General features: G+C 41.9%; 1 protein-coding gene across 1 annotated transcript in view; it reads right to left on the minus strand.

Annotated features, from left to right (window-relative positions):
• Nucleotides 1-23,482, minus strand: part of Fas2 (neural cell adhesion molecule fasciclin 2) — a 195,999-nt gene extending 172,517 nt beyond the window's left edge. Inside the window, exon 1 of the mRNA XM_033465051.2 lies at nt 23,139-23,482. Coding sequence (XP_033320942.2) covers nt 23,139-23,202 — 64 coding nt within the window. The 5' untranslated portion in view covers nt 23,203-23,482. The remainder of the gene's footprint in view (nt 1-23,138) is intronic.
• Between the last annotated feature and the right edge of the window lie 259 nt (nt 23,483-23,741).

The raw sequence follows: 23,741 nt of genomic DNA on the forward strand, positions 1-23,741 counted from the left end.
ATGTTATTCATCAGTTTTTCGAAAACATAGATTTAAAGATACTTCTTGTAGATTTATTAGCTCTTCTGTAGTTCCGATTATAACACAGCAATTTATTTCACGTACTTTCTAAAAACTGTGCAATTTCGTGGCGACTTAAACAGTCTCAGACAAAATAACTTCCGCCGTCCGAGGGTCAAAGAAGACATCAAAATGTGTCCCCGGTATCGCGCAACAGACGCGGAAAATTTGCACAAGAATCTCGGTCTCCCATCAAAACAGAGCCACCAAAAATAATTCTAATTGCTGGCACCCTCGTCTCGGGAACTCGGTGCAAGCCCTGCAAGTTTCCAGGTGAGCTATATCCACGAATTCGCAACAGGTTTCGACCGGAAAGCGTTCCGGAGACGGCGCTGGTCGGAGTCGCTTGCACGTAAAATTCCTTCGCAAATAAAGCGACGACAAACGGTCGTGGCAACAAAAAAAAAAGGTGGACGATGAATAGTGGAGCACGACGGCGTCGACCGCGAAAAGAGAAAAAAAAGAGGAAGTGGAAGGAGGCAGTTGCGTGGGGGGATCGACGGGAAAAACAGCTCCGTTATTTCACGGAATTTCTATCGCGGGGCGGGACCGAGGCAGAGCCGGCAGAAATTCTCAGAGTCCCTTCGCGCGTGACTGATCCACGAGCCGGCGAGGAATCGATCGTTGAATTCTGCATGAATGAAGACACGTCACGGCGATTACGATCGCCGGGAGAGCGGCCGGCCCCGGCTCGGCCGTCCACTTGTCCCTGAACAACAATATGCAACCGGTGACATTTACCGGCTCGTGTCTCGAGTGCTGTACTCTAATTATCTTGGCTAAATGCACCGGCGAGCACAAGCGGGAGAAAGAGCGAGAGAGAGAGAGAGAGAGAGAGAGATCCAATAAGCAGTCTACGTCTATGTCGTAGGAGGTTCGCTGGATCCAGCATCCTGAAACGGTGACGAGGCTGGAGGAGAAAAATCTCGATTTTCCGTGGCGTTCATCAGATAAACGCGGAACCGTTCGTTACCGGTCCTCCCCACTAATAAACGATCCCGATTTAAAAGTCCTTCCACCCTTATCTCGTGCCTGGGAGGCTGGAAACCAGTGCGGGAGGATCGAGGCTTCTACTTAGAATTTAAATAGACTTTAAGATCCAGACGACTTCGAGCAGCCTGGGAACAAGTACTCGCGGGCCTGCAGCCGCTTCAATTTAAATATAAAACGGGATCTCTGCGCGCGAATCAGCTCCTCTCTGACTCCGTATTTCTCTCTCCCTCCCTCTCTCTCTCTCTCTCTCTTTCTGTCACTTTGGACCAGCTTGCTCGATGCAGGCTCGAGTGTCCAGAACGATCCGCGGGATGATATCTAATCCGAGGAGAAGGATCCAGACGCGACGTGTGCGATGCTGCCGGGGATTTCACGGCGCGACAAGCAGTTTTAACGAGCCCTGAGCCTGCACAACTGACCCTAAACCGAGACGAAGAAAAGAGAGAGAGAGAGAGAAAGCTGAGACTCGTTATCGCGATCGCCCGCCGATCCGGCCTGCGATCTTTTCTTTCCTCGTCCGTTATGCCGATTCCCACGGATCGTTCAGCCTCAGGACTGAGTAGGCCAGACACCAGACCTGTCCGAGCGGACTTCGTTCTAATCCAGTTCACGCGAAAACGAACCTAACGGAAGCACGGCCAACGGAGCTAGGGTGTCACGGCTGACCTGCCGCTTTAACGACGGAACCCTGCGCGAAGTCCCATTACGATCGCAAGGTGAATCTCCCACTGCCCCTCTTTTTACCTGGGACGCGGGCCCAGGCAAATATAGACGTCTTGTGACTCTTCGACATTATCGGACCACTCCGCGGAGTGTTCTGTTGGCAACTATCGGGGAAACTGTGGGAGACAGGTCGCAAGACAGCCGGAAATGATGGAAGAGCTTGCGAGAAATAACGGAGGAATGCCCCCGGTCCCAAGCGTTTAAGTTGTTCGGCCTCGTTCAAGTGCCGAAGGTTTCGACGCTAAGATCCTTTATGCAACACTTGATACCTTTTCCCAAAAACTTGGCCAAAATGCAATTTTCGAAGCAGTTGCGTCCAAGCACTATTGTCTTTTGGATTCGTTATTCTTTGCATACAATACGATTTTACCTGTTTCTATTTCGCTTGTCGTTTTGAATTAACCAAATTAAGGTGCCTCAATTTTCGAAGTACATTTTTATCACAAAAGGCTACTGCAATTCATACAGTGGATAAAAAGTGTATTCGTACACTTTTTAAAATGGTGCAACCTATTCACTTGAATTTTTCGGAAATGTTAGAGGGTCTAGTTTAGTGTGCAATAACTAAAATACTCTTTTTAATTTTCTTGTTACTTAGACTATAACGAAAATTTAAAAAATGTATTTTGTACATCTCGATATCTTATATGCATACTGAAAATTTTGTTATATTTTTACTTCGGAACTTGGACAATTTTAGGCAACGCCGCTGTTCGGCGCGACTCGGGTTGTTTTAATTATTGTAAAAGGAGTTTGTACTTGGCTTGTAGAACAGCTACACTGTCTAGAAACATTTGCTACAGACCTAGTAAGCGAAAGATAAGAATGACATGATTTAAGACGTGCTTTGCACAAGATGTTAACGATTAAACTGCGGATCTTTGTGCGGCAGAGATATTGTTTGCCTCAGTTGCAGGAAATGGGAGCCAGGTGTAAATTACGTTCTCCTCTTAATGATTCGAATAAACTGGAAGTAATGCATTTATATTCTTAAATGTTGCTTTAAATAGTAACCGTTCTATCGTTGTAAAAAAATGCATAAAATACGCAAAAGTACATTCTTTATTTAAAATAAAAATGCACTTATAAAAAGTATACAATTGTATTAAAGAATACTCATACTTTATTTTCGCTCTTATTTTTATTTACACGATTTAATTATTTCTGATATGTGTATTATAAATTATTCTATAGACCCAAAAGTGTGTCAGTCAATTTATTCTGGATTTTTTAAAAGATCCCAATACTACGATAAATAGACAGCAGGATCTTTGTGAAAAACGAACAATGTTTTCATTAATTGTAAGATGCAAGCATTACGTAGATGTTTATTTATTTTCTTACAATTGTAATGAGTTACACAATAAGCGATCAGTGATACGATAATACTTTCAAATTGTTTAATAAAGAAACGCTAAAAATTATCTGCACGTTTCACGCTTTTCGAAAACGCTTTTTGAAATTCTGAGATATACCGCATCAAAGAACATCGTGTGCACCGTTAGACAAACGATCGGCACTAGATTCCCAAGTGTCCCGCTGCTGCAAGCCACCTGGCACTAATAAAATCCTCTCCAATCCGGAGGGTAATAACTTTCCTGATTAGTGTTCCTAGCACTGTTCGAAATCTCGTGGTGTGAGTCCTGTCTATTGGGAAATCGATCGGCGTGTTTCACCGACGTTACGGCTGTATTCATCATTGTGGGATTACAGCGGGATAGTCGGACTCCGTTTACCCGCGCTCCATTTAATCAAAAGAATCTTTGTACGCGCTGCAACTGATTAGTGATCGCCTCTTGTAATCCGAACCATTGTCTGGATATCGGTGTCAGTCCGCAAACTCGTCGGCGCTTGAAACACAACAAACTACGCTGGTTAGAAACGCTTTTGTCTTCTGTTGTCTTACATAAAACACAGGAAATCGAGTCGCCATTCAGTCATTGGATGCTTCTTGCGATCACGATATCTGAAATTTTCTAGCATCAGAATTGAACTAGTTTTTCACATAGTTTATAATCTTTTTTAATCGGACAGAATTGCAGATGTTTCTTCGGGTTTCAAAAGTGGTTTCGCAATCGTCCAATTTCTATGAATAATATTTAAAGGTCCTTTAAACGCTAAATCTAAAGAAGACTGAATTTATTTAAACCTTTCACATCGTTTTTATCATAATGTATGCTCGAATTAAGATACTTATTCAGTCATTTTTTTATTTATTCATCCTGTTTATTCGTCATCATCTTTTATTTATGAATTCCTATCAAATTTCACGGCGGTGCGATTTTTATTTTAATTCGACTTTGTATCGTAAAATCGCAACTTTTGCATTTACCAGAAAAATCTTCCGAGCGACAAGGATAAAAGTAAAAGGTATGAAACTGATTCTTTTGGCCGGCACGGACGGTTCAGCGTGAATAACATAACATTTAATTGCAAAAGTTGAAGTCCATCGCGATCGAAACAAACTGGGAAGAATATCCAGTTTCTAGGACCGATTTAATCGAGCAAAATCTGCGGAGCAACTTACGATCCCGCTTAGGAGTTCCAATAATAGTCCTGATCCTGTTGGTCAAACGGTAGCGAGAACGAAGACGGAGTTTCAGGTAACTTTCCGAGGGAATCTGAAACGATCGAAAGGCCACGCGAAACGGATTCAAGGATCAAGGATTCGCACAGGATTCCGTACTACTGACGTCGGACTGTATTATAGGAGCAGCCCGTGACATGAATAGAGCCACCCTGAATACATTTTGGAGTCAAGAAAAGAGGCGCCTTTCTGCGCCATTTCGTCGAATAAATCTTACCCGGGGCTCTATTATTTCTGCGAGTAAACCGATCTAAATCTTCCCGGCCACGGGAAGCTCGATTCAGTCCGCTGTGATCTTCCATTAAATGAAATTACGGGGAAAAGGAAGCCTTTCTGCTCCGTTTAACGAACAGATCTAAAATATTAGGTCATCCTGCGAGCTGTGTCGCGTTTCTTATCGCAGCCCGTGTACGTAAACATCCGTATTTTGCTCGTGTGCATTCTCAGGAATTCTCATCGGTCTATCCTGTGCATTCGAAGCATTTGGAACGGTATTTTCTATTCGGAAAAGGTTATAGATCGTTGTTGAAGAAGTTCGTGTTCGATGCTGCATTCTGCACGAATATGTAGAAGCAAATTCCTACTTTTCCATCAGACGGTTCATACCAAAAGGATTCATCCTCGAATCGCGGGCGACGCGGAATGCGCGTTCTAAATACTTTGTAAAATTTCAGAAAGGAAACAAAGTGTTAAATATCTTCTGTTTTAGATCTTATACAATATTTTTATTTTATTTTTGTTTCTCATACCGAAAAATCAATAACTCGACCGCGATTAACGGGTTAAAATTTATAATGGAAATTTATGAATTGAAAATCTCAGAAATTACCTGAAAGTGAAATCAAAACTGAATTGATGAATAAATTAAAACTAAATTGATAAATAAATTAAAACTAAATTGACGAATAAATTAAAACTAAATTGACGAATAAATTAAAACTAAATTGACGAATAAATTAAAACTAAATTGACGAATAATTTAGAACTAAAATGATGATTCATTGTAAACATACTTAAAATTTTATATTTTCTTAACCAGACCTATTCTTAAAAAACAGTGTTTCCTTAACTGACATGAATCCAACTTTACTGCTAATCAGAAACAAAAAATTAGACATTTTTGAAAATACATGAGTAACTATCGCTCACACTAGGGCGAATAAAATATCTCGTTATTTAGGAAAGTTGTGGTTCAAATTTTGTTTTTATAGTTCGCTTTCTAATTCTCGGCATGTAGAAATATCACAAATATCAAGATAATAGAGACAATAGCGGAAAGTCTACCGAATATCGTGTCCAAAGGAATCGATCGGATAACTGTATCTTGAGATACCGTATCAGAAAATGTGATTACAAGAAGAACACTTCTGCAAATACGTTTTCGAAACGATAGTACCACGAAAAAGTATAATAGAAAATCGATCGTTTCAAACTTCTCGACTAGAACATCCCCTTGAGACACAAGAGAGGTCTTCCTATTGATTCGTCCAAAGTGGACAGAGGGAAGAGAATGGAGGGGTAAAAACAGGATTAAGTATCGTCATAAAGTTCCAGTACAGGTGCGCTGCGACCCGACAGCAGGCGCAATCAACGTCCGAGCGGACACTTTTACGCCTCGACGGTGAAATGATCCGCGCACCGGTAAATCCCGATTTCCGCAAGGTAACTGTACAATGGGGCTGCCAGCTCCGAGCTCGAGAGACGCTATGGAAATATTCGGGGACGGGAATAATTTATCGTCCTCGTAACCTCGCGCGCCAGGGGGAGGCTGACCTGCTTAGAACGCGAGGCAGTCGGGTAAGATCGCCGTAATTTTACGAATCGATTCGGTTCTAACGAGGCCAGGTGCTCCCCTCGAAGACATTCTAAGTTTTGGCAACGAACAAGCTAAAAGAGTGCAGAGCGAAGAATATTTTCCAGAAAGCTGTTTCACACGAACGTTCCTCTTTGATTGTGTCATTAAACGAAGCTTTCTGGATAATTGAATCCATATGGATCCCGGGGCAATTGGATTTCCATTGCGATTCTAGCAACTCCGTTGCGAAATTGTACGTTGCTCGTAGAACGTTCGAATTCTCGTACGATCATCGTACGATCATCCGTTCAAGAGTAAATAATGGTATCTGCAAGGATATTATGCCGATTTACGGTGAACTATTTGTGCGCTCTATGATTGATTCGTTTACAGATATTCGCGTGACAGTAAATCTCGACTTTTATTGCCGTAGCACGAAAAGTTATGGCTGGATCGAGCGTGTTTGCACATTTATATGAAATATGAACCAGCCGGATTTAATTAAATGCGAATTGATGTTGCTTTTCCCGTGCGCGTTTACGTGCTAGAATCACGTTTATGTGGAAATATTAAAAAAATTTTCCTCCGCTCGTAGAACGCATAAACTTGTTTTCAATTTCAAGCTTTTAATCACGAAATGATTCGGTCCACGGATTAATTTTAAGCAATCCATTAACCATATTCGTTATACTTTTTTCATATACCATTAGACTGCGAATTTTTATGTCAATAGAAACCGGATAGCAAGTTTATTCTTTATTTCATCATTTTAATAGACTAAAAATAATAAGTTGCCATTCTTAAATTCCTCCAATCTTAATACTATCTTAAATTACAAGTATCCAATTTTGACATAAAATCCACAAAAGCAGATACATACTCTTTATGATCTACAAAACTAGACAAATTCGAAGGAAATTATTAGTTCCTTGAGGCAATGTTTAACACTAGATTTGCGGAGCATAAAAAGCAGCTGTTTTATATTAGTTTGTAAAAATAACAATAAGACGGTTTTTAACAAGTGTTATTGTAATATTTGCCGTAAGTAACATATGCATAGAATAAATAACTCACAAATGTATCTTTACAATAGGAATAATAGTAAATTAAAAAATTAGTGACCTGTCATTTTGACGGGTTTCGTAAACCTAGTATTTGTCTACGCGGGTTTATAATGGGAATCGTATCTTCGAGAGAAAATTTCGAACAGCTTTCGGCGTATTACAGAACTTCCAATATCACTGCAGATGATCGTCTCCGCAGGTCACCCGGTACATAACGGTAGACCCCGGCTTATCCAAAGGAAAAGGCCCGAGGTGGTCGTTGAAAAGCCGAACAAGGGTCCCTGAAAAAATCCCTTTGTTCGTACAGGTGCACACGGCAGGTTGCTGGCAGAAACCCAAAACAGGTTTTCACAAAACCCACGACCGGACCTCCTTTTTCCTTTCTATCTATCCCCTATCTGTCCCCTCCACCACTCTCTCCCCTTTACCGGCTCGATTCTTCCCTCTTTCTTTCTTTGCTCTATCATCTCTCTTTCTCTTCCTCTCTCTCTCCCTCTTTCTCTCTTCCTCTCTCCCTCTTCCTCTCTCTTCCTCTCTCCCTCTTTCTCTCTCTTCCTCTCTTCTCCTCTCTTCTCCTCTCTTCTCCTCTCTTCGCCTCTCTTCTCCTCTCTTCTCCTCTCTTCTCCTCTCTTCACCTCTCTTCACCTCTCTTCACCTCTCTTCACCTCTCTTCTCCTCTCTTCTCCTCTCTTCTCCTCTCTTCTCCTCTCTTCTCCTCTCTTCTCCTCTCTTCTCCTCTCTTCGCGGTCCGCTTTGCGCTTTTTTCGTTAACCGTCCGAATGCGTCCGTCATTCGTCCCGCAGCCGCGTCTCGTCATTTTGACGAGTATTCAAATTAAGCGGCCCCGAGAATCACACACGTGGTCTCCCGCGCAATTAAGGGGATAATTAATTTTACATTCTGTGACAGAGACCGCGGATGTCGACAGTCACGTGGCCCCTACTGCGGTCCCATCGTAATTGGCCAATTCGAAGCGCACAAAGAGTCGCGGGAAATAATGCGGCCGACCGTGTTTGCTGGGTTTGGCCGATTTGTGGATCACGGAGTCAACAAGATCACTGGGTCGATCGATCGATCGATCGATCTTACTAGAAATGATAATTTTTGTCTTACTTTTATTTTGTCTTAACACATGTTTGTATATGTTACCAAATAGCAATATTGCTATAAGTTTGTACTGTTTTGGATAATTATGAAGTCGTTTAACTATCAGGGATAAAAATATACGCCGAGAGAAACTAGAACTTCACAAAGTTAAAGGAACGTTGAACTATGACCGTACTATTTTGATATTTGAACTCTTGTAACTTTCTGCAGAAATATCTTACAGTTTCTTCCAGATATCAGCAAATTTTATTCGAGATGGAAATAAAAAATTACTATTTCAAATAGTTCATTTCGGACCGTCATTTCCAATGCTATTATTTGAAAATATTATCTACCCATTTGAGATAATAGCAATCTCGAAGAATTAATTATTTCGTCTTCTTTTTTATTTCTGGTATGACAAAAGGAGTAATCCTCAAAATAATATGCAACGAAAAGATTTTACTTTAAAAAACCTTTACATCGATTGGCTTGAAAAAGATTCTACTAAAATACATCTTCACAACAATTTGCTTTGCGAGTGAAATCTCTTTTCTGAAAAAGTTTATCTTTAAGAGACATCTAATATTATCGCGAAAGAAAATAATGTAAAAAAATAAATGAACCAAAAAAAGCGTAAAATAGTTTTCGCAATTTCTTTCGCTCGATCGATCCACCATTATCGATAAAGCGCTTCAACAAACTCGAGTGTGAATATCAAAGAGATCGGTTCAGTTTTCTTTGATGTAAAACAACGACGGAGCCTTGGTTTCTGCTGGCTGAACATTAAAAACTACTTAGAAAAGTAAGACTTCTCAATGGTCATTTCGCCTCGGTGAGAACTCAATGGACCTTAAAATTAAAGTAAAGCAAACCGGCGAACGAAAAGCGTAATAGTTACACTTCATTGTACGCTCTCTTAATAGTAATTCATTGCCGCAAGAACTCTCAACTTTTTCCACGGTCCAGCTGAAAAACGAACAGAAAATGGGCACGACTCAAACCGACCAAGGAAACCTTATTTAGCCGCAATAATGAGCGTTTAGCTTTCAGAGGTATGTACTTTGAAAGCGAAACACTCGAGTAAATTCGGTTTAATTAAATTTCTCGTGTTCGTGAAACTTGAATTTGTTGGGAGTATGAATCATTAAAATTCCCTACGTGCGTTCCCGCGATTGCGGAAAATATGTTGAACAATTCTGTTCAAATTCTTTCGAAACAATCTATGTCCTCAAGCAGAGATATAAATTACTATGTCAAAAAAAAAAACCACTGCAATAAGTAGAGAAATTTTTGTTCAAATTTAACGAAACCCTATATCACACGAAATTGATGCAAGATATTGAAAAAACAATACAGATAAGCACCAATTACACCCCATTACGTTGAGAGAATATTTTCGGTATACAAATTAATCTAAAGCGAGAAAAGACATCAACTTACCGTTTGAAATATGGAAAAAAAATCGTTACATATTGCAATGCAAGTTACAAGAAACAATAAATGGAAATGTGTATCCATTGCATAATTGGTACATTATTTCATTATTTTGCATATATATTGCATGTGTTTTTGCATATGTAGTGCATATAGTTCGCATATATTTTGCATACATTTCGCATATGATGTTGCATGTTTTGCGTATGTTGTTGCATATTAATTTTGCATAAAGATTCGTTGTCCCGTTATAAACAATCAAAGAATCACTAATCTATTTTAAAATTCGTATCTGTAACAACCGTAAGCTACTAGATATGTTAGTCTCAATTTTCATACTTTAACAAAATGTAAGATTGTACGTTAGAGCCTGAATTTTCATAACTTTAACGGCTGTAAGACAATACGAGAGACTGAATTTTCGTGAATTTTGTTATTAGAACTTTGATGGACGGAAGAAAAAATTAATTTCTGCGTCCAATCAATGAAGAAGATTGATCGCGACGTCCCGGAGACATTGTCTCCAATCCCCGGAACAATAGGGTTGAGCATCCCTTCGCTCCGACAACGGCGAAGGAGACGCCAGAAGACGTCACCTGCCGGGAATATTTTAATTAAAGCCAATTTCTACGATAACGATTTTTCCGACGGAACGAAGGGGTGGTTTACTTTCGCTCGTCGGTCGGCAGACGACTCGAAACGCTCGTGAAAAAAAAAAGAAAAAGGGAGGGAAAAAAGGAGTGGAATCGCAGAACGCCTCGGAGGGTTTTAAGAACCGTAATTTGTCTGGTTCGCGAGAGCGCACGATCGTAAAGCAACCCGCGGGCCATAGCCAGAAATATTCCGGCTGGTACGACGTTTACGCGATACGTCGCCGTGCTTTATGACAATGTAAAATGCGACCTGCCTCGTCCATACCCTAATCACGCCTGTCGATCGTAAAGCTCGCGACCCCCCCTAATAAAACATCGATACTAACGAATAGTAATTGTACGCGAGCACGTATGAAGCCATCGCTTGTCATGCGAAAACAATCGCTCGATACGCTCATCAAAATTGACGCATCACTATTTTACGAACGCTTTCGTATTTTTGGAATCGGTAATTGAGACTTTATGATGCGAACTGGAGCGATGTGCTCGTTAATTGCGAGAATGAGTTCGAAAAAAGTTTGAGTAGCGATGTGCTCGTTAATTGTGAGAATAAGTTCGAAAAAGTTTGGATAGCGATTCATAGTTTCAGTGACCGCTGTAATAACGATTAATTTATATCAAGTTTTCCCTTTCCTCACAATCGGCGATCATTAAATTTTAAAGACTAAACATCTTGAAACCATAAAGGTTTAAATATTTGACGACTGGGCATTTGAAAATTGATCGCCAAGGATATGAGGGTTTAAAAATTGAAGATTTGAAAACAAAGACTTAATTTGAAGACTTAAAAACTGGATGAGTTAAAAACTGGATGAGTTAAAAATTGAATGAGTTAAAAATTGGATGAGTTAAAAATTGGATGAGTTCAAAATTGGATGAGTTAAAAATTGGATGAGTTAAAAATTGGATGAGTTAAAAATTGGATGAGTTAAAAATTGGATGAGTTAAAAACTGGATGACTTAAAAATTGGATGACTTAAAAATTGGATGACTTAAAAATTGGATGACTTAAAAACTGGATGAGTTAAAAACTGGATGAGTTAAAAACTGGATGACTTAAAAACTGGATGAGTTAAAAACTGGATGACTTAAAAACTGGATGACTTAAAAACTGGATGACTTAAAAACTGGATGACTTAAAAACTGGATGACTTAAAAACTGGATGAGTTAAAAACTGGATGACTTAAAAACTGGATGAGTTAAAAACTGGATTAGTTAAAAACTTGATCACTAGATCATTTAAAAACTCGGAAACCTTAAAAATTGTTACTTATAACTTAAAGAATATAAATATTCGAAGCTCCAAGAAAGGGATCACCTGAGCATACAAAACTTGAAGATGCTGAAGATCCAAACTCTTAAAATTCCAAATTCGCAGTCGCATTAAACTTACAGCTTCAAGAATCCGTTTGAAAATTCGCTAATCGGGCTCGCGTTCCGAGGGCGCAACTCGAGTTTCCCGGAGCTCGGCGGGGAAAATTGCGAAATGGAAAGTTAGCAAAACGCAACAACGATCCCCGGGCTACAGAAGTTTCATCCTCTAAAGGCTCTTGAACGGCTAACAATTTGTCGGGCGGGTCTCATCGGATCCGCGACACGGATCCGCGCGCGTTCCCATTGAGTCGTTTGCGTCTCGAACTATTAAGTTTCGAAACGAAAGTTGAATGCGTCTCCGTTTAAGGGGCTTATTCAGAACCTCGAACGAGATAGTGCGATGCTCCCAGTTACAACGTTTCGCGCCCGGCACTTCCGGCTACTGACTGGAAACACCGTCAGAATAACGGCCGCGTTCCGCGACGGAATAATCGTGCTCGCCCGCGATTCCGTCCTCCGACACACAATCCCAGTTGTCGTAGTGAGGAGCGGCGAGGAGAGGAGAGGAGAGGAGAGGAGAGGAGAGGAGAGGAGAGGAGAGGAGAGGAGAGGAGATCGAAGGCGAGAGACTACACGCTTCTTAACGAACCAGAGGATTCAATGACGTCACTAGACTCAGTTCGTAAGATTAACTAGCTAAATACTTCACGTGAATTAAGCCGACGACGCCCACCCACTGGCTTCGCCGGGAGGGAACTCACTAAAATAACGATCGCTGTTATTTAATCACGCGGAGGCACGGAGTATCGGGGATTATGCTCGCCACTGCTGCTCCAAAAACGGATAATGCGCCTTTGTCTTGCTCTGTTTGACTTTCGGCTCCGGTGGAAGTCGTAAATGGACACGGTTCAAAAATCACTTTAACGATGTAATTCCCCGGCGACGTTAGTTTCATAGCCGTGTTCACAGGAAGGCCCTACATTTCGTAGCCCGATCACGATACACTTGTTTCACTTGTTTCGACACCGTGCTCCACTTGTAGAATTTTCGCGTTCACGGCTTGATGAGGACATTCTGCGAGTTTCTGCGAACGTGTCACTTCCGTTCGCGGAAGGTTCCGAACGAAGGTGAAGAAAATTACTTGTCAGACGGGATCAACGCGAATATCTCTGTGACTGTAAGGAAAAGTGGCACATGTTACAATTTCGAGAAATTTCAGTTTACCCATTAATTGAGCAATAGAATATAGTATTCGCGTATTTGTCAGAAAAGTATCATGAAAACAAATTCGATGGGCTTAAAAAATGATCAAAAACAAGGAAACACTAATAAATATTTGAAATAAATAAGCTTAAAATATTGTAGACATTTTGCTTTTACACGCAAAGGTTAAACATTTAAAGGTTTTTAAGGTTGAACACTTAAAGGGTTAATCTTATCTCGTTCTTTTTATTAATCAGTTTTAACTCATTACTCTGATATTTTTTATCGCAATTGCATTGCTTCAAACTTCTTTGTTGTTAATATAATAATGCTCTACCAGAAATTAATTTAAATGTACTGTTACGTCAGTATTCTCTAATCCAACAGTCAAATACTACAAACGGTTTATTTTAGCCAATTAGCTGTTAGAATATAGAATTAAACTGTAATGAAATGACTGCTTTATTTTTTAATTTAATTACAAACATATATTTATTTATTTATTTATTTATTTATTTATTTATTTATTTATTTCGACGAGTACACTCGTGATGAAGGAATGCCAACTTTCTCTGTTACGAGTATGCTCGTCGTAAAACATTAATTGGTTAATCAAAAAGCTGACATCGATAATTACGATATTCCAGAACAAGTTATACTTCAAAATTGCACACATAAAAGTGACACATTTTAATTAAAAATGGAAAAAAACACTGTGAGCTATGAAGCGCCTAGATCACGGTTTCTCAAAATGAGAAAAAAGATCGCGCAACCTGGTACAATACCAAGATGAAGTTTTTTTCATATGCGCGCGAAGTCGTTGTTGCAGCATCGGACAATGAGGATCTATACGGCGGATCAGGGCAGAAGATGAATTTCCCAGCTCATCGTGGTTCCCGCTCTAGGTCAACGATTCTCGACGCGATCTTCAGCGCCAACCGGTTGTGGCATCGACCTTGCGCTTTCGCTGCGAGCAAAAATTACATGATCCAGCGCGCACGAAGATTACAGAGGAACGTGATCCGAGAATTCTCTGCGTTCGCGCGGAAAGGAAGACACGGTTTCGCGTGGCGAGATAAACTTCTACGATCGTGGGACTAATACGAGTTCATTCGTCGGCGGGAACACGCCTCTCCGGCAAAGAGCCATTAACTCGGCGAATCAGGTTCTTCGGATTTCGATTACCGAACTTCAGTCTCCCCGGTGTCTTGACAATGACAATATTTCTCTTGGCTCTGCAGTTATATCTCGAACGACCGGCTCCGCGAATTGCTCCGTCTTTGAATAATCAATGTGCTAATTGACGGTGATTGAGCGCGCTTCCACTTTACGTTTTGCATTACCGGATTTTGCATTTCATTTACTGAATGATTCAACAACTCCGAATTCTACGCATTTATTGCATAGAGAGAGAATCCGACGAAATAAATATCCGAGAAATCGATAATCATTGTCCGATTATTTTTAGCGTAGAGCGATCGTTGAAAGTAGAAATGAATTTTGATGAGAATTTCCAGTTCGCGCGAAGATTCGCAGATCGTTGATGAATGGTATAAAATAGCAAGATCCAATGATATTTTTATTTTACTTTTCCAATCGACGATCTTTAGTTGTCGAAGAAGATGTTATCTCATTCTAAGTTTAGCAAAACGATGTATGCAAATGAGAATTTGCATAAAGATCTGCATAATGAATAAATAGATTGTGGATTTTATGCATTTATGAGAACAATTGAATTGGTGCAATTTGAAACAAGAGAAATGCTGAAAGAATTGTGTCCCTTTCAAGCTATCGAAGCTGTTTGTGCAGAAAATAAAATTCTCTTTCACGGCGCTGCTACAAAAATTCGAAAAGTGAATATTTGATGTTTGACATGTAGCCTTATCTCCGCACAGGTGACGCAGATATCAGGCTAAATCCAAATATTGACCTTGCCAACAAAAAGAGGACGTTCTTCGGTGTGACACGATTAATTTCCAAATTAACAAAATTTCGTAACAAATGATTAACGTAGTTAATTTAATACAGTAAAATCTAGAATAAAAATTGAACCAGTGTGTCACGAAATAATACATAACTAGACAGTGAATCATTTTACGTTGAGTCATTTTATCTAACAAGGAAAAATATGTTCCCCTATCTAAACGATAACAAGAAATTACTAGTAATAGTTTACGAAAGCAAGGACGATATGAATGCATGAAGATTTGCAGTCTAATAATACGCCTAAAGCGATCGGAGCTAATAGTATCGATCGTCGATTCAGTATTATCACAGCTATCGGTCGTGATGCGCGGCTCTGTCTTGATAAGATTACGCGGACAGAGCCATTCGGTGGAATCGATGATTTAGCCGCGACCGAGAACAACAGGTGAACATTATTTCCCGTTCGTTCCGAATTTTCGCTGATGGTACCAGAGACACGGTTGATTAATGCTCGAGAGGCCCGCGAATTAAACATTCCTCGTGGACGAACTCCGCGGCTCGCCGCGAGCAGAATATCGATTATGGATCTCGGAGATCGTAATTAAAAACGTGTCACCGGGTGTCAGTCGGTCGGGCCTCGTTGCTCAGACGACGACGGTTTAGCGGCGGCGGTTATTATCCGGCGCCGGGTGTCTTTATTAAAAGCCTCCAGGAATTCGGAAGGAAGTTCCTCCCGTCTTCCTATCCTTTATCCCGATGTTTTTCAAGAATCGAAACAGCTTGTCGGCTATTAAACCGGATTAATCATGGCAATTACTCAGATTCTGCAAACATGGCGGATATTAAACTGCGCCGAAAGAACGCGACGCTTTCCAACGGTTTCGGAACATTAATTGCGTCATGGGACGGACTCTTTTTGCATTACATTTTATGCATTTACGATAAAAATTGCCAAGGAACCTATCGAACTGAATTTACGAATTTATTAGAACTGTTAACAAAAGAAATGGATTTCAAATCAATTTATACTGAGACAATTGTCTTAGTAAATTTTACCACAGCCTAAACATTAAGATCCTACTATAAAAGTAAAATATATTCTTATTTGGTGTAACAAAATTTCGATTGTCCGAACTGTTTATTATTCGACCATGTTTCACACGCAAGAATGGTCTATATACAATATTATTTAGATCAGAAATCATAAAAGATTTGATGTGACACTGTAACCAAGTACATAACTAGTTCATTATCTGAACAATGCTTCTGAAGAATAATATCACTGAATAAAATGGATACTGGACTCACGTTCTAAAGAACTTCGAAGTATTTCACAAAACGTCGAAAACACTGGTGGTTCAAATTTTCATAATCAAGCAATACCATTACCCGCAACCAACAGTCAAAGATCGAAGTTCGATCATCGACCGTTACAAGTTGCACCATTAATTTCATGTTCGAACGGAATGTTCAAAAAGTTGATAACAGCTGCAGATTAAAAGTTCGCCGGCCCAGTTAACTGCTACTAAAAATGCATCGTTACCAACCAGTAAATTATCGCAATGCCGATAATGTGTGTTGCCCAGCGAGAACCTAATTACACCAGGGTTCTCTAGCCGGAGTTCTCGGGCTCGCAGCAGCTCCGAAAAACGCGGAGCGTTACAGTCTCGTTAAGGCGGGATCAGCACGCGAATCGCGGTTAACGATATCGCGGCCAATAAAACGATGGTAGCCCGCGCGAATTACAGGAAGAACAAGTTCCGAATTTTTTCGAGGGGGGATCGTGAAAGGGCCGCAAGACCATGCTATCTCGCTGTGAAACGCGCGAAACACAAACTCGGCGTCTACGGGACCACGCCACAATGGCCTGTATTATCGAGGTCGGTGAACGAAAACAGCACGGTGAGAGTGCCCTCGGGCATTGTTAGCCGAACAAGCTGCACGATAATGGCCGCGCAACTTCCCGATACCTGGAACAGGCTGTACATCTCCGGTGTGTATGCACCTGCAAAGACGCGACCGATTGCATCGGGGACGAGCGCGAACGAGCACACCGAAAATTCGCTCGGTCGCGAATTCTGGCAGAATCAGCGAGAACCGACAGTATGTCGCGTAATGTATAACATTGAAATGCCTGAAATGTTTAATTTACAAAATCTTGTATCGTAAAGCGTTAAGAAAAGAACGTAGATTTTAACGATACATTTTATCAAACCATTACCGTTGCTGGAACGTTTATGTTTTTAATTTGATTTTTACAGATTATATTAACTACTATAACATATCATCGAAACTGCCATGTCGTTTTTTGAATACATTGACATAATCTGCACGAATTTTTTCAGCTAAATGTCGTCGCAATTTGTCTGGCACTTCCACTGATTTGTATTACAATGTTTTGAACGAAAGTCAATCAGTATCCAAATGGCAACAAATTACAGTAGCAAGTGTTAACAAAAATTTTCTTTCGTACATAATTAAAATTTTTAATTCTTTTTTATTTTATTCTCTTGAAATAAGTATTATTAGTCGAAAATTAATTGATTTAGAAGTTATTAGTTCGATCCTCAATGCGGATATACGCGACACACTATGAAGACCTTGAGAGCGTTTCCGCCGGAAATGGAGAATGCGAGCATTTTATCTACGAGCATAATTTCTCGCGCAATATTCCCGTTTATTTTATCAGACGGCGTTGAATCGAGCCCGGCTCCTCCATGTTTGCTTTTCATTTCGTACCGAAAAGTCGCTAATTATCGGACGCGAATATGCAAAGCGGCCCCCACACGTCTGGTGCACTTTGACTTTCTATCCTTTTTTCCCTCGGGTTTATTTGCAGCTCCAGCTTCTCTGTCCTCTTTTCCAACGAAAGGACCGCGCAGTTTTATTTATACGAAGAACGTTATTTAGTTAGAAACAAGAGGGAAAGAAATAAGTGTAGAACAGAACAGGAACCGCTGCGACTCATTAAGCGGCGCCCGGAACAGTTCATCGGTTTCCGGACTGTATTTTTTCGCAGGGGATAACCATAATCAAGGGTTTCTCACGGATAAAACTGGACTCTACACGGCCGGAACACAGTCGTACTTCTCTCCCGGTATCTCGCGCGAACCTCGGCTTCCTTCTTCTTCTTCTTCTTTGCTTTTCTTCCGTACTGTGGATACAAACTTGAAAAATTCACCGGTTTATTTGGGCCGGTTCTCGTTTACCCGGCAGCAGCTGAATTAACATTAACCGACCGCGCAATTGTGGCGGCTGATTAATTAATTTTCTGAGGAAGCTGCGCGGTTTCTAAAGATTTTATTCTAGTCCGACCGTAATTTCCTTTATTCTCGTATTCGGCGTTACAAGAATTGCGTGTCTGCGCGGCGTATACGCGTAATAACTGCACCGCGGATTTTGAGACCGCGAAGGCGGAGAAATGAATGTTTCATTTCTCTTTCTCACAATTGGCTGGGCACATTTCTATTTTGCATGAAAGTCCGCACAGTATGGTAGCAAAAAACTGCCCCGGACGCTACGTTCGTTTCTAGCGAAACATGAGCATAAACGTGAACCTTAGCGTGTAGAACTTTAGTGCACATTTATGATTTCGGAAGGAATGAAGCGTTTTATAAACGAAGAGTTACTCAGAATTTGAAATCATCGTGCATTTTACTTTCGACGAAGAATGTGCCAAGAGGATTTCCGACAACCAGGGTTCTTAAGATACTTATCGTAACATAGCTGTACTTAATACAGCTCGATGTGCAAATTCTCATTTTCATAGGTCACTTTGCAAACAGTAGAATTCAAGAAATATTTCCTTCGTCGACTGAAAGACTATTTACTGTCGAAGGCAAATAAAACCGCTATTTCACCTTGCTAATTTATACATTTTTCTTGCATTTTGCAGTCTACTTATCAATGAACTGCGACACTTTATAATCATTACATCCAATTTTTAACAATCACTTTCTTTAATATTCGTACCGCCCCATTTTACATATACAGTAAATGCATGAAGATTCGCAGTCTACTAATTACACATAAAATATAGTACTATTTTAAAAAACGAAATTGCTAAGAAAATATCGAACAGCAAAGGTTCTTAAGAATCTATCTGATTGATAATTCTCACGATTTAGAGGGGGGAACGTGTCAAGGAAATATTGAATTGCGTGGATTGCACTAAATATCGAAACGCAAGAATCAATGATAGGAGCAGAAATAGTTCACGAACCATTTGTTCGAAAGCGTTCGGCGCACCCCGCAGATTAGGCGGGCGCATAGCAGCAAGTCAGAGAAAGTCTGAAAGGTTTAACGACTGTTTCGTTATATTTATGCGCGACGATAATGGTAAAGCACGAGAAAGGAACTTTAATGGACGGGGAATGCAACGCGGTCCACGGGGATGGGTCACCACGCAACAATGCAACAGAAAGAAAAAGGGGCTCGGTGACCCTCGCCGGCGTTCATTCGTGCGCCGTGTGACGAACCATCCGAGGAAAAAAAGGAGACGAATCCACCAGACCAGTCGATTTACAAGAGAAACGAGAAAAGGTCAGCCACTTGATATTTATCTTCGACGCGTCTATACGTCGTTCTCGCCACCCAATGGCGAGCCGTATATTTTCCTCGAGAAACTCGCATGGTAATCGTGAAAACTTCTCTATCACGAAACTCGGGAAGCGTCCAGACGCATCCGCAACGTTAGGAAATACTTCGCAATCCACTAAATGTCTGAATGCTGCCGTTCGAAATAGTTACTGCACTCTAGGAAATTAGAATTGTGAAATAATGTGTGCAAGGAGCACACACGCTGCACTTCTACGGGTTGTGCAAGGGTTAACAACCGAGCGTAATTTTTATTAAACCACTGTATACTAAGTGAGAGTCACTCGAAGATTGTAATAAATGTTTCTCTATACACCGGATAATTGTGGAAAATAAGTAACTACCAATTTCTCCAGAAGCTTCATTATTGGATTACGGATTCTCGAGGTACGCTAACCCTTTGCACTCGAGCGGCGATTCTGTGGCACCGCTAAAAATTGTTGCATCATGTACCAGAATAATGTTTACGTTATCAAATTTATTTATATTAAACCACTTTATTTATAAAACTATTTTGGATTTATAGCTAAAACGGCTTCGAGTGCAAACGATTAACAAACGGTAAGAAATTTGTTGATCGATAAATCGAGTCTTGTAAAATAATTTATGAAAAACACTTGACCAAAACCCGAACTATTTAGCAGCTATTTCTGTTAAATCCGGCAAGAGACGAGCAACGCTGGTGGAATCCGGAAGAATTAACACGGGCCGAACCATGGCTGTGATGAGAAGAAGGCCAAAAGCATCGGCTTTGCGAAGGTTAAATTTATTTCGCAAAGTTCTCCAAGGACTCTCGGGTCCGCTGACCCGAAGGCCGCGCAATTGCTGAGAGCTCGTAGCATTTGTCCGTTCCATTGTAAGTAATCCTTGCTCATCTGCTACCCGGAAAGATTTACACGGTCCTCTATAAAGATCCGCGGTCGGAAAGGGAGCATTGTCGCGGCGACACTTTCTCCGGCGGACGCCATTCGCCATTGTGACTGCAAAAGCATCCCGGAGGGCAGGCGCGTACCCCGGGGCCCTTGTAAGTCATAGCCGGTCCCCGAACAATGACAAATAAATTTCCGAAGGAAGTTACGACTAGCGCGGCTTTCTCGGAACGAGTTACGCTGAGTCTACTATCCGTCGCGAAAGTGAAACGGTCCAGTGAAACGGTACCCCGTGTCCCGTGCCGTTTCCCTCCCGCCCTCTCGCGACGTCCGCGGCCATTTATAAATTACAACCGGTGAGCGAGCAGAGGCACGCTTGTAGAAGCGAAGGGACAGCAAAAAGAACAAGAGCGCCGAGCGAGTCGAGTCGAGTCGAGTCGACGCGACGCGACGGAACCGGACTGAGCACACAGAGTAAAAGGGAACCTGGTGGAGCGAGGCGACGGGTCGAGATAGAGATGATCCCGAAGAAACGGAGACCGGGGAACGTCTTCGAGGACTCCCTGAGCCGGATCATAAATGAGCGATCGAAACGGGAAAGGGAGAACAGTCCAAGTCTTCTTCCTTCCTTTCTTTCTTTCTTCGGACGGGGCAAGGGCAATTTGCGCGAGGCGTTCGAACAGGTATCCGAACACGACGAGGCCGGTGCAATTTCACGGAAAGCGCACCGGGAATACAAAGCCGGCGCAACGGAGCCTGACTTTTTCAGGTAACGTTTCCCTGGGTCCCATTCGCCCCCCGAGGATCGTCGACAGGCTCCCCTGGAGGCCAGGTTATTGTTAGCCCGAAAGCCGACTCCCCGCGTAAGGTGCACCTAGGCGCCTGTACAGGTGCAAGACGATCGTTTGCACAGGTGTCCCCGGGGCTTTGCTTAGGCACCGCGCTCTCGCCCAAGCCTTTCGTTTTTCGGTCGTTCTTCTGCCGTGCACACATTCCCGGCGAAGAGATTACGCGGAATAGTACGGCCCGGATCCCACGGGCTGGCTAATTGGTATTTGCACCGATTTTGGAACGCTAAGCAAACGTGTCAGCCAAGCAGTACTAGAGGAGTATATACTGCTGGAAGATTGGTGGAATAGAGGCTGGGCAATTTTTTTTTTAGCAAAATGGCTAGGTAATGGTAGTGGCCTAACGTGTGGGATGGTGTGCAGTTAGGTGATGATAGAAGTCGTTGAAGTTGTAAGTGTTTTACATGTCCTATTTGAATGAGAAAATGTGATCTACTTGATGGGAAAATTAGTCAGTAACTAAGATGTATGGTTTCACAATGGGTAATATATACCGCAGGAAGCAAACTGTATGAAGATTTGTTGATAGAAACTTATACTTCGATGTATAATTGCAGACTGTATGCATTCGAAGCAAGAATTAGCAGGTGAAATACGAAACTCTAGTTACATTAATCCATTTGTAAGAAAAGCGCGAGTGGTGAAAGGGTACTCGACTTATTACTTTTTATTGGTTCATTGAAATTATAAGAACTTCGGAGGAACAAGTTTATGCATGATGATGGATTGCGTCGAAGATGTGTGAAATATTTAGGCAGCTAATGGGGAAGTGTCTAACTTATTCAGGCTTCTTGGTAAACTAAGGGGGCGAGCAAATTATAAGAAAATGGGATACCTTGTATCAGCAATAGCCTCAAGTCAGATGCCAAAGTTTATATTCCCCAGACTAACTATTAAATTAAGTTAGACTTTCCAAATATAAAAACATTAGGAACCAACCATTAACATACTCAAATATAAATGAAACTGCTACTAAAAGAATCCTTGCAACAAGATTTCATAATTTGAGCAAAAGGTTATTTTATAAAATTTTGTTCGCAAACTAATTTTTTATCCTTATCAAACCCAACACAAAAGACTAAATGCAAATAAAGAATTCCTTCGTGTTTTCACTTACTGGACTCCAAGAAATAATTCTACCCATTGTGTCCTGAAAAGCACCCACCGGAAGTTCCTGCGTCCATAGTACTACTACTCGACTCGACACAATTTTTTTTCCAACGTTCCAACCATCCGAATCGCATGAAAACTCTGGACAAACCACAAATCCGCCGCATGAAAAATCCGGAAATTACAGGAGCATCCGGCAGATCTAGCGATTTGAATATCTGGTATCGCAACAATCAATTACAATCAGATTTCCTTGGTCTCTGTGTCGCGTACCTGCGCGCACCTAGCAGAGAGTGACTCATTGATAGATTACGCATACGATACGATCTCTTTCACTTACGTTATCGCGTTTCGCGTTTTGACATAGCGTCTGACGCCGGAGGATGATGAACCTCCCCCACCTCTTCCGTGGACAACGCAGGTGCACCGAAAACCTATTCAACGGACAGCGCGGACAAAAGTCACGCGATCGGGAACGGCAGGATGACGGTTGGAAGGTGTAGAAGCACGTCGCGGGAACGAAAATGGCACCGCGGCGTCCTCTCGGTGTTGAGCGGCGCGCCGTTTGAATTTTCGGACGCGGGCCCGCCGGTCGACGACGGTTACGCACGGATAAACGAACAAGAAAGAAAGATTTTCGATCGTGTCCGTGTGGAATGCCGGGGTCAGCTTGCACCCGGCCCGACATTTCGGTGGAATTCCACGGCAGTGCGCGCTGGTTAACCACCTGCTGAGCGATCGCGTGCCAACGCGAATACCGGGCGTCCCTGGTCCCGGGGAAAGCGCAAGAACGTTCGTGGGAACGTGCACGTGACCCGCCGTTAACGTGCCCCCGGGACGGTGTTCGAATATATTTGAAAATACGTCACTCACCGATCGACGGGAACAATAGGAGGAGGACGATGGTCGCAGCAGCCGTGTGCCCGTGGGCTGCCATCGTGACAGTGAGAGATCCTCTTCTTTACACTGGTCGCGAACGGTTCTCGAGTCAATCGTTTTTCGGGCGATTAGATCTTTCTCGAATGATTTTGCACAGATTCGTATATCTATTATCTAGTCACTGGCACACTGCACTCGTCGTTTACTCAGTCGTAATCGATGCAAACGGCGGAATTTAAATGTTACAAGGCATCGGATCCGTTACCATTAAATGACTCTCGCCGCACGTCGTAACGTCACGCTAGCCGATTTCGGACTGTGGCGGGGAGCAGCTCGTACGAGCTCGGCTCGGCCTTCGGACGCGCTCGGCGCTGCTCGGCCGACACCGGTGAACCATTCGGCACGCAGGTACGACCGAGGCAGCGAGTGGGAAAAGACACGATCTCGCGGGGAACCACGAGATCAACCGATTCTTACTGCCGGTTCCTCTTCCCTTTTCTCTGTTCTTTTTGCACACCGTGTTTTAAAAGCGTATCCGCGCATTTTTATGCCCTGCCACTGGAATACGACGGCGTTCCTTCCTTCCAGCCTCCGCTG

This window comes from Megalopta genalis, chromosome 12 (genome assembly GCF_051020955.1).
Source record: "Megalopta genalis isolate 19385.01 chromosome 12, iyMegGena1_principal, whole genome shotgun sequence".
Classification (NCBI taxonomy): Eukaryota; Metazoa; Arthropoda; class Insecta; order Hymenoptera; family Halictidae; genus Megalopta; species Megalopta genalis.